The sequence below is a fragment of the Mytilus edulis genome, chromosome 2, assembly GCF_963676685.1.
Source record: "Mytilus edulis chromosome 2, xbMytEdul2.2, whole genome shotgun sequence".
Lineage (NCBI taxonomy): Eukaryota > Metazoa > Mollusca > Bivalvia > Mytilida > Mytilidae > Mytilus > Mytilus edulis.
The window spans coordinates 59906059-59919132 of NC_092345.1; the positions used below are offsets into that span (position 1 = coordinate 59906059).

At 32.6% G+C, this 13074-nt stretch overlaps 1 protein-coding gene across 23 annotated transcripts in view; it reads left to right on the top strand.

Moving 5' to 3' along the window:
* The first annotated feature begins 5526 nt into the window (after window positions 1-5526).
* Window positions 5527-13074, top strand: part of LOC139512558 (LIM zinc-binding domain-containing Nebulette-like) — a 39579-nt gene continuing 32031 nt past the window's right edge. For 5 of the 23 annotated variants that reach the window (XM_071300265.1, XM_071300264.1, XM_071300257.1 and 2 more), the window contains exon 1: window positions 5530-5737. In XM_071300265.1, coding sequence (XP_071156366.1) covers window positions 5669-5737 — 69 coding nt within the window. In that variant the 5' untranslated portion in view covers window positions 5530-5668. Of the gene's footprint in view, window positions 5738-13074 lie in introns of all 23 variants that reach the window. The other 18 variants (XM_071300252.1, XM_071300262.1, XM_071300260.1 and 15 more) reach the window with 7 other exon arrangements.

Consider the following 13074-nt stretch of genomic DNA (forward strand, 5'->3'; position numbering starts at 1 on the left):
TTTCGCAGTCTCATCGACTTTATCCAGATGATATTTCAGAGATGTTTTTTGGCCAATATACATGAAGCACCATCACCGTTTTTTCTCAGTCCATGCATGTATTGGCATATGCAGTTTTGTAAATCCATAAAAGGATGAAATCTACTTGATTTTCGGTTGTTTTACTATTATATATAATTATCTGTTGAAATATAGCTTGCTAACAATTTATAAAAAACACCGCACTAACTAATGGAAGACTACTGAAATTTACACTCAAATAGTTATGGTCCTGCAATGGTTCATTCGATACTCTCGATATTCATCTGGTTATGGCGATAGACTAAACAACAAAAATGTTGCAAAGAAACACTCCAAATGAAAATGCAAGGAAATTCTTATGTTTTTACAAAACTTCCATAAACATTTAAGCTATATAGTTGTTTGAACAAGTTGGTGTCTGTGTAAAAAGAAAACAACATTTTGGGTAAAGATTGCATGAAATGCAATCAAAATCCCGTAGTTTAACATTGACCTGATATCTAAATCTTCCAAGGCTTATGACTACTTTTGAAATGCACAAAACATAGCAGCGCATTGATCATATAAACAACATATCCATAAATTTACCTAGACAATTAGATATTTGCTATAGACATTCAAATTACAAAATGATGTTATACTTTTTAAAAAAAATTCATAATATGTGCAAGGTGTCCGTCCGAATCATGTCATTATTAAAGTAATATTTTAATATTAGAGTTATCTTCCTTTGTCCATAGTTTTAGTTTAATCAACTACACCCAATGCTTTATACAGTACAATGCAAGGTTTAATTTAACTCCCCACAGATAATTGAAACAAGCTTCAATGCTTGCATGCACTTTTATTTTTCAATATCTTTTAATTGCCCTACTTTGATTGTAAAATAATAATAACAGTTCACTATGGCCCGAGTTTGTTGATTAAACCTGAATTTTTTAGACATAGTGGCAAGTAATGGGTAAGATTTTTTATTCAGACTGATTTATTTAATACCAAATATTTTGTGTTTGTTTGAATCAAATTTTCAACTTAGCCATCTTAAGGAAGATAACTCAAATAGTTCTTTTTAAGGAATGATGGAGAAAATTTCATTTTTTTTTCTTGTAGCAAGAAAACAAGGTCAGTGGCAGCATTCTTTACCCCTTAAAGCATATTTAAAAACCTATCTTCTCATATTTAGTTTCAAGATTCTATATATAAAAGAAGATGTGATCTTATAACCAATGAGACAACTCTTCACAAGAGACAAAATGGCACAGACATTAACAGCTCTAGGTCACCAAACTGCCTTCAACGATGAGCAAAGCCCATACCGCAGATAGCTATGACAGGCCCCGTATTCACAAATGTAAAACCATTTAAACGATAAAACTAATGGCCTAATTAATGTACAAAAAAATGACCGAAAAACAAATATGTAAAACATAAGAACGAACTATAAAAATCATTTGAAAAGGCTTAACTCATCAGATTGATATAAATAGAAATACATATCAAAAACATAGAGTGAACGTGGCCAGGTTCATGTACATCCGAACAACAAAAGGAAACTTAGTATGTATACAGATATGAGAGAACACAAAGTTACTGGCAGCCAGTTCAAAGCCAATAACAACTTATAATAAAAAAATAGTCATCTAAGACTTAGAGTTGTGGTATGTATAGATATGCTACCATTTTTGGTTTGTGTTTGTTAGTAGTTTTCTGCTTTTTATTGGTTGATGCGTTAGTTCTTATATGCTGTACTGTTACACACTGTCCCAGGTTAGGGGAGAGTTTGGTGCCAGCAAACTGGTTAAACACCGCCACATTATATATGCACCTGCATGTTTTAGGTAAGGATCATGTAATTTAGTTGTCGTCTGTTTTGCTGTTTCTCATCTTTGTTTTTCCTTTATTGTTTTGCATAGTTTGTTCTTGGTTTATACCGTTACACAACTTCCCAGATAAGGGGAAGGTTGGTGCCTTCAAGCTAGTTTAATCCTTCATATTCTATGAGTATATGTCCCAAGTCGGCATAGGATATTAGTTGTCGTTGGTTCATGCCTTTCGTATTTGTTTTTCGTTAATTGATTTGTTTTAAATTAGACCGTTAGTTTTTTATTAATTGAATTGTTAATTCATTTTCTATGTCGGGTCTTTTATAGCTGACTATACAGCATTGGGTTTTCTCATCGTTGCAGACCGTACGGTTGCATACCGGTATAATTGCTAGCATCCACTTCATTTGAACTTTGGTGGATAGTTGTCTCATTGGTAATCCTACCAATCTCACTATTTTTATACACACTGACTAAAATGGTTTCGACATTGACTATGATATTCCAGATTCCAGATATTGTTTATATAGATTAGGCCGTTGGTTTTCCCGTTTGAATTGTTTAACACTGGTAATTTTTCGGGCCCTTTATAGCTTGTTCGGTGTGAGCCAAGGCTCCGTATTGAAGATCAAAATGACCTATATATATATAATGGTTTACTTTTACAAATTGTGACTTGGAAGGAGAGTTGTCTCATTGGCACTCATACCACATCTTCTTAAACGTATGTTAATCTCAATTTATTTATACCATAGGAAACAAAACTCCAATAATGTTTTTAGATTAGCATCAGTTTTATACTATAATCAGTCTGTCAAACTAACAGGTTTCATCAGACCTTGACCTCATTTTCATAAATCATTGGTGAATGTGATTTTTTTTTGTTGGTTTGTTATGTTTGTCAGATTCTAAAAGCCATAGGTCAACTATATTTGGTATGTTGCATTGGTTGTAAGGTTTGTATGGCCGACTTGTCAGTGGCGTAGTAAGGCTATTTTAAGTGTACACCCGAACCGCCGCGAGGGATCTGAAAGCTCACAGCCCCAGGGGGGAGGACCTCCGGTAGGATGCGGAACAATCGTAGGCTCTCGCGTTATCGTGAAAAAAGATACAATTTGTTTCAATCAGAAACATATAATGGTCGGTTAGGAACAAAACTTTACTATATATGTAAGAGATTAATCCAGCTTCCTAGTTGTGAAATTTCCATTTCTATGTAGCAAAATTCCAGTAGAACCTGCATATGAGTATATTACCTGTTGGTATGATAGTTAAGCGCTTGCATTTCCCATCATGAATTCCTTCAATAAGGTTGCTACTTACAAGGAAGTTATGCAGTTCCATGTTGTGAATTTGAAATCATCCCTTCGAAATCTTTTAGATCGCTATCACAAGTTGGTTGACTGTTTCACAGATTAAGACGGACTCTGTCCTCTTTATCTAGAATTTTAACTACCGAATTAGACATGTCACCGAGTTGTTAATTACATGAGCATCACAACGGGTGCCAAATATGAAACAAGATGTGGTTATCCATCTGGAGCACCTGAGTTCCCCGCGGTTTTAGTTTAGGGTTCGTTTTGCCTGGTCTTTAGTTTTCTATGTTGTCTTGTCACAGTACTGTTTGTCTTTTCGACGTTTTTCGTCAGTTGAAATGGCATTATATTGTATCAGTTTGTTTTCAACTGATAGAGTTTGAATATACCTAAAATGGTTTCTTTAGCTATTCTTTTTAAGATGGATTCGTTTTTTCCAATGTTGATTTCATTGTATTGATTTTGAATCTAAGTGTCCTTTGTTTTAAAGAAAAATTTCCAAAACCAGTTACTTTAGAAATCAAATCTTTTTAAAAATAGTAAAAAAAACAAGTTCTTTTTATTATTTTAGCTTCATATAATTTTCTCACCTTTTACGAGAAAATTTCGTTAATGGACGCAAGAAATAATTCATTTTCATAGATGGTCAGGTGTAACTTAAAAATGCAAGCCCGACGGACACATATTGCCGGTATAATAAGTTGCTTTAAACACAACTAATTTGAGTATAGAACATTCAAAGTTTTACAGAAAATGAATGAATATATAATATGATACCATTTGATTAAAAGTTATCGTCATTTCATTGACAACTTGAGAAAAATAGTTAAGATTTTTCTCAGACAAGTCAAGCGATTTCGCTGAACTCTTACCACGATCTTTTTCCAAATTGAACATTCGATTAGGCAAGGCTCCTATGATGGTAACGTTCTTGTATAGTCTAGTAGTGTATTGCAAGTTTATACATTTGTCAAAATAGGTAATAGTAAAGTGTAACGTTCTTAAAAGGTGCGGATGATGGACGCTGGATGTGGCTAATGTTGCACTTTTTTTAATAGTCGCGAAAGTGAAAACACGAAAGAGCAAAATCGTGAAAACACAAAAACAAGAAAGCAAGAAACGCGAAATCAATTTCAATGACTTTCACGTTTCGCGATTTTGCGTTTAGTATCGATTTCGCGTTTGTCGATAACTGACCACTACTCTCAATCATCTCGTATATCCGATCTGATTAGACAACCTGACTGGAAACCGATAATATGATTGTTTAAGTGCTCTTTTTTTTTTTTTTTACAAAATAGTGAAGATATTTAAACATGCTTTCATGATCATTTATTGCCGACTGAGATTTATGGTCTCTAAATATATTGCAGATATGTTATATCGAAAATGAAACAAAGTTAGTTCTAGCATAGATTACATCTATCATTCTAGTGAATGTTTATCGCGTATAACAGTAACTCATTTTAAGTGGGCATTTCGTTCAACCTTTCGTCTTTAAAAAAAAAAGTAAACTGTCAAGTGCTATCCGTTAATTATTACAAATTATCTTTGTTTAAAAACATAGAGCATCTATATACTAAGAAATCCCGGTTCCCGAAAGGCTCAATCCCGAAATCCCGAGCTTAAAAACACCCGACCCCGAAGTCCCGAAAAAGGTCCTGCACCCTCTCTTATATGTCTCCGCTGAAACAAGGAATTGTATATTTAAACTTGGCTGTAATTAAGCACTTTCCACGTATAAGTTATAATCATTGTTTTTAAAAGCGTTCTACACTAGACTAACTTTTTTTGGTATCTTGAATAATAAATGCTTTTACTGTATGAAATCTGTTTATGCAAATCCTCGATGAAATGCATACTGATTACCGTATATAGTAGGAACACACGTGCATGGTGTTGGATGATCTCAGAATAATTTCAGATAAAATTGCTACACACGAAATTACTATATATGTTAGACTGTTTTATAATATTATCATACTTCATAAGTAATAATAAATCAAACGTAATAAGAAACGATTTATTTAAATGACAATCCAAAAAATTAATTAAGAAAATCCATTGGTATGTTGTTTTGTTTTGAGACGCGCCCCTGATTTATTCAAAATGGCACGTGCCCGCCAACTTTAGAATTGGGATCGACAAATACCAAAACCAAAGTAGGTATAGACGGAGAATAAAAAAGGATTCGCGGACGTTATAAACTGTGTAATAAATAACATAAATGCAAGTTTCAATAACAAATTTTGGTGGAAAAGTTCAAAAAATGTTTTGGCTTAAACATAGCCATGTGGTATTAAGTTCTTCTGTATGAATAATTAGGTCAGAAGACCATTGTAGATAGCTCATCAGTTACACATGGTTTTGGTTTTTAGCTGTTTCTCTCATTACTTCCGTGTGAATTCGAAAATCAACACTTGAATAGGAATTCGATGTCGTTTGTGTGTTTATGATATAATCACTATCTCTTCTTTTAATTGTGGATACATGAAAGACTAACACAAAATGAATCCTCCGTGTGCAAAATGTACCAAGATTGTTTATCCAACAGAAAAACTGAATTGTTTGGACAAGGTAACAGGGCGCTGACATTTTTTCTAACCGGCTGCACATAGTTTGCCACTGGTTAGCCACTTGTAGGTCATTGGGTTCATATTGAAAAGGTATTTATGTGACCCAAATGCTATTATTATTATCAATAAGATAGAATCATGGACAATATAGGTAGTATATAATAACAATAGTTATTCTCAGTTGTATTGGTGGGAGGGGCTCACGTTGACCTTGTCCTTTGATTTTGTTTATATTGCTGTGTGTCAAATTGAAAAGTTTTAAAAAAACATTGGTTTTGTGTTTTCACGAACAAAGCAATGTACTGTACAGTTCTTTCAGTTAAATATGATATGTACACAGGTCACAGCTTTCATCTTCAAACTAGACACCCACAGCCATGTTCAAGATTTATACTAATTTATAAATTATAGTATAATACGGACACTGTACCGCTTTCAGTGTACAATGTACATGTATCTAAGAATACATCAGTTTCAGGATTTGAATTTTCAGTTTAGGATTAACATGGTTAATACATCATCCAAAAAATTGGGGTAGATAGGTTGGCACTTTTATTTTTTATTTTACATTAGGTTTTTGCAATATGATTTTTGAGTTTAAAATATATTTATATCTGTATATATGTGGTCCGTTTTCAATGGGCCATATTTTAAAATAATATTGGACTATTTCTCTGATTTTTGTGGGAAATAAAATGACAGCAAATAAAATGATTTTTTGTTCATACATTTACATGTATTACTGTTTGTACAGTGTACATGTAGCTAGTTGCCAGTTTCCTTAAAAACAGCTATCTTAAGCACAATAGTGAACATTGGATGTTTAACTACATACATTTGTATGTTGAACATCTTTGAGACAAGTTCAGTTAATCTCTTCCTTTAACGGAAATGAAATAGCTTAGGGTTTGTGATTTATAAATAGATTTGAAATTAAGGATGGTCAGGTAACCCTAAACAGATATATAGGAAGATGTGGTATGTGTGTCAATGAGACAACTCTCCATCCAAATGACAATTTATAAAAGTAAACCATAACAGGTCAAGGTAGGGCCTTCAACTCGGAGCCTTGGCGCACACTGAACATCAAGCTATAAAGGGCCCCAAAATTACTAGTGTAAAACCATTCAAACGGAAAAAACAACGTCTAATCTAGATCTATATAAAAAAAGAGAGAAAAGAGAAACATGTATAAATTACATGAACAAACGACAACTACTGTACATCAGATTCCTGACTTAAAACAGGTGCAAACATTTGCAGCGGGATTAGGCAAAATAAAAATATATGTGTGGTTCCAGTTACATACTTTTAAAAAATTGGGTTGGTAGGTCGGCAATTTTTTTTAATTTTAAATTTATTTTTTTTTAATGTCAAAATCCCGAAAAGAATCGTGTGTTTACCGAAATTGTTTCCCTTATTATACACACCCCAACCGGAAGTCCGACATTTTTACATGTGCGTGGTTGTAAAATAAACAGCCATGATACTTTTTTAGTTAATTTTGTTGCATTCTGTTATGAATTCTTGCATTTTAGCCATAACAGATACTTGTGATGGAAATTCAGATGACAGAAATCTATGAATTTAATTATTTAATTCACAGTCCTCAAGATTTGATCGTTTGAAAATTTATTTTTAAGAAATGAAAAAAAAGTTCTAGGGTCGGGGGGTTTTAACTAGGGTCAGTCGGGTTACTGGAACCACACATATATTTTTATTTGGCCTTAAACGTTTTAATGGTACCAAACTGTCTCCCTTTTTCTGAAACAATAGTATAACATCACAACATAGAAAAACACACAATAAAATATCAATTGGAAGGCTTAACTCAACCAAAAAAACAGACATACATTTTTTGTTCACATAATGTCATTAAAGCATGAAGCTATGTCTTGATTATTGCCCAGCCAATGGTGGAAGGTAGTTGGGATTTGAGACAACAATGTTTTAAAACGATGTAAAATGTATGAATAGGTAACCAACATGTTGTGGTTACACCTACAATATACGTCAACATTAAACTCAAAACTTGTAGCACGGTGCCCTGTTGACACATATTTGTGTTTGATATCAAAATCATGTTATTTATGATGCCCCACTAATAGTTAAATGGCATTACATGTATGTGGTCTTGTCTCTGTGTTCGTTGGTTAATAAAGTTTGGTCTAAGGTAGTTCAAAGTTTATGGCCACATCAACATGAGATGTAGTGCACAGTGAAGTTGAACTGTTTAAAATATATATGCCAAATTACAAAACAAAATATCTAAGTGCAAGCGGGGAATGGTGTCCTATTTACCAAAATGTACAGGTGCATTCTTTTTATATAAACATGTACAGGTGATATTGCTTTTGGTACAATGTAGCTTCACTATAAATGTACCTGTATAAGTACATGTACTAGTGTGCAAGTACAAATGTATATACATTGTATGTACATTTTGTGCTACATGTATGTCCAGTGTGCACGCCATGGAGTATGTATGCTAGCATAGTACCACTTTTAAACTTGCAAGTTTTGTCATGAATAAATGGTTTTGAACTATGAATGGTGACATGTCATTGATCCTTTAAATAGTACATTCATTTTTATACGACCGCAAAATTTGAAAATTTTTTTGTCGTATATTGCTATCACGTTGGCGTCGTCGTCTGCGTCGTCGTCGTCGTCCGAATACTTTTAGTTTTCGCACTCTAACTTTAGTAAAAGTGAATGGAAATCTATGAAATTTTAACACAAGGTTTATGACCACAAAAGGAAGGTTGGTATTGATTTTGGGAGTTTTGGTCCCAACATTTTAGGAATTAGGGTCCAAAAAGGGCCCAAACAAGTGAAACTGCGAGCTACTGCTCACTGATGATACCCCCGCCGCAAGTGGATAATATTAAAAGTGTAAAAATATGCAAGTGTTCGGTAAACCGGAAGTTGTCGAGTGATGAATCTGAAAACGCATCACACGGTATAGCTGACTTATAAAAATCCTGAAACCAAATTTCAGAAATCCTTGTATTGTAGTTCCTGAGAAAAATGTGACGAAAATTTTCAACTTGGCTATCATGTGTAAAATCAGACAAGTGTTCGGTAAACAGGAAGTTGTCAAGTGATGAATCTGAAAACGCATCACACGGTATGGCTGACATATATAAATGTTGATACCAAATTACAGAAAGGGTGGATGTGTAGTTCCTGAGAAAAATGTGACGAAAGTTTCATGGGACGGACTGACTGACGGACTGATGGACGGACTGACGGATGGACTGACAGACAGACAGAGGTAAAACAGTATACCCCCCCTTTTTTAAAGCGGGGGTATAATAAAACAGTATACCCCCCCTTTTTTAAAGCGGGGGTATAATAAGCATTTTCTTGGTTTTCGCACTATAACTTTAGTTTAAGTAAATAGAAATCAATGAAATTTAAACACAATGTTAATGACTACAAAAGGAAGGTTGGTATTGATTTTGGGAGTTTAGGTCCCAACAGTTTAGGAATTAGGGGCCAAAAAGGGACCCAAATAAGCATTGTTCTTGGTTTTCGCACCATAACGTTAGTATAAGTAAATAGAAATCTATGAAATTTAAACACAAGGTTTATGACCATAAAAGGAAGGTTGGTATTGATTTTGGGAGTTTTGGTCCCAACAGAATAAGGGGCCCAAAGGGTCCAAAATTAAACTTTGTTTGATTTCGTCAAAATTGAATAATTGGGGTTCTTTGATATGCCGAATCTAACTGTCATGACTGTGTATGTAGATTCTTAACTTTTGGTCCCGTTTTCAAATTGGTCTACATTAAGGTCCAAAGGGTCCAAAATTAAACTTAGTTTGATTTTGACAAAAAATGAATCAGTTAGGTTCTTTGATATGCTGAATCTAAAAATGTACTTAGATTCTTGATTATTTGCCCAGTTTTCAAGTTGGTCCAAATCGGGGTCCAAAATTAAACTTTGTTTGATTTCATCAAAAATTGAATAAATGGGGTTCTTTGATATACCAAATCTAACTGTGTATGTAGATTCTTCATTTTTGGTCCTGTTTTCAAATTGGTCTACACTAAAGTCCAAAGGGTCCAAAATTAAACTTAGTCTGATTTTAACAAAAATTGAAATCTTGGGGTTCTTTGATATGCTGAATCCAAAAATGGACTTAGATTTTTTATTATGGGCCCAGTTTTCAAGTTGGTCCAAATCAGGATATAAAATTATTATATTAAGTATTGTGCAATAGCAAGTCTTTTCAATTGCACAGTATTGCGCAATGGCAAGAAATATCTAATTGCACAATATTGTGAAATAGCAAATTTTTTTTTAATTAGAGTTATCTTTCTTTGTCCAGAATAGTAAGCAAGAAATATCTAATTGCAAAATATTGTGCAATAGCAAGATTTTTTTTTAATTGGAGTTATCTTTCTTTGTCCAGAATCAACTTAAATCTTTGTTATATACAATATACAATGTATATTCACTTTTTACTACCAACTGATAAATTAAAATAATCTTTACCATTCAGTGATAACAAGCAGTTTTTTTACATCTTAATATTTTATGATGTATTTAAATGAGTAGTTATTGTTGCAAACTCCATTAGAAATTTTAATTGAGATTAGTTTTGGAATAAGGGAAAAGGGGATGTGATTAAAAAAATTGGGTTCAATTTTTCTCATTTGAAATTTCATAAATAAAAAAGAAAATTTCTTCAAACATTTTTTTGAGAGGATTAATATTCAACAGCATAGTGAATTGCTCTAAGAGAAAACAAAAATTTTAAGTTCATTAGAACACATTCATTCTGTGTCAGAAACCTATGCTGTGTCAACTATTTAATCACAATCCAAATTTAGAGCTGAATCCAGCTTGAATGTTGTGTCCATACTTGCCCCAACCGTTCAGGGTTCAACCTCTGCGGTCGTATTAAGCTACGCCCTGCAGAGCATCTGGTCCAATTTATATTAGTTAAAAAAAGGCATGTAAAAAATGTACATTTCTATTTTAAATTAATTTTGTATATGCACAGACCAGTAAGCACTTTAAAGCATTTGTAAGTAGTTATTACCGCCATATTTTTTTTATATATATTTACAGATGTTCTATTTTTTAAATACTTGACATGCTTGACAAAATTATATAATTATATTTTATCTGTTTACTTTTAGAATTTAATTCCCTTGACCTGATTTTATCTTTATAACGTATGTACAGCACATACTTAAAGATATAAATTTGAATAAACTTTTGCATGTAATGTCATGCCTGTTTTATACATTTATTATAAAATTGTGATTCAGAAATTATTTGTTTGATTTATTGATTTTTGGTTGAACAATGTTGAAATTATTTGAAAAAAACATACATGAACCATAAGTCTTTATGTCCCTCCCCCTCTTTCTAACATGGGTTTTCTTGTTTTGTTTTGTTTTGGTTCTGAGTATGTAACATGTACATTGTACGTGTAGAACTATTACCTCTTAAAAAAAACCTACATGCATAACCCATAAATTTGAAGAAAGTAAAATGTGCCAATGTTGATAGAATACCCATTACCCCCTTTTTTTCACATACATGTATATGCACAAAAGGAGACAATCAAAATGAATATATGTATTTTAATTGATTTAATTTAGGCATTGTTTAATTAAAGATCAAAATTCTTCTAGAAGATACACTGTATCAGACTATATAACCAAAGTCATGCATGTACATAATAATGTCATATGTACATGTAGATCCATTTCAAAACTTGAAATTATAGCTTCCAAAAAATGTTTTGAATAAGACATTTGTAAAAGTTTTAATGAAAATGATCAATTTTATGGGTACATTTCTTTTTTTCATCAAGTCTAATTGACTAGCTTACAGCATAGAGGTTTTTGAATACTAATAATTAATAAATGGAAAACATTATCATCATGTAAAGAATTACCACGACCAAAAGATTTAGCATGTCCATGTACATTTGTACAAGGTTCTACTCTATATGTACTATTTTTCCTGTATATATTTTATCATGTACACATTGTACATTTTTTGTACATGTTAAATGTATACTGATCATCACATGTGCAATCAAGATGCCATTCCTTAGTTTTCATGGTTTTAATAATAACAAGATAAGTAGAGATAATGAGTTATTTTGGTATTTCCACCTACACATCTATATAAAATATTTTCTCATTTGTTGGTAACATCAAATAGTTATAGTATCTGTTGATTGATAAATCACCGAGCCAGACTGAATCAAACTGTTTATTTATATATAATATAGATAAAAGTAACAAATGAACATGCCTTTGAATAGCAACTGGATTATTGGCAGGTGGTTACTTACATGTAGGTTTCATAGTTGTACCTCTATGCTGAGGTGTCCAGAATCCTAAATTACATATTTTGTTGGGATCTCCAATTATACTAATTATTATCACAACAATGTGTAAGCTAATTGTGTACAAAGGGATGATTCCAGGATGCAGTGGCGGATCCACCACTTTTCCTAAGGGGGGCCCGCTCCAGTCATGCTTCAATGATTTCCTATATAATCAACCAAATTTTTCCCACGAAAGGGGGGGCCCGGCCCCCCCTTGGATCCGCCTATGGGATGCCATTCCTTAGTTTTTATGATACAGGATAGTATTCACCATGGCTGACATAAAGAACCAGACAAGAGTTTTCTGTACCTACATTTACATTTGTCCATACATTTTGGTTGATATGGCAGCATGCATCGTAAAAAGATAATGAAATTCAAATTGTATCAAAGGTGTCTTCAACCTATGCCAACATTTGAAAAATATATATTCAACCTATGCCTACAAACAAAATACAATAGGTGTTGTTATAACAATGAATAATTAATTACCTATTAAATACAGTCAGTAATTTTGAGCATTAAAACTTACTCCATTTGAATAAAACAACACCAGTGAAATACTGATTATAAATTATGCTGATACAATGTAAGTGTATGAAAAAAAAGATAAAAACATTACAACAAAACACTCTTTTTTGGTAAAATACTTCCAAAATGTTGTAGTTCTAGATATGCACTTAAAAGCAAACAAAAATAAATGAATAAATAAAAATTAAAAATTAAAAAATTAAAAAGAATTGAATAAGACTAGATGTGTCAAAACGACACGAATGGCCCTGTTCCAAAACGGAACTCAAACTTGATCTGTAACTCATCATGGTTAACTCACATACCAAAACAAAATCAGTCCAATATCTGAAAGCGTTTTGAAAAAAAATCTGTATAACTGTGATTTTCAACAATTATCAAAGTCCAAAGCCTGTAATTTCGATAAAAACTAGTTAAGCGGACCGAACCTCAAACTTGATTTGTAA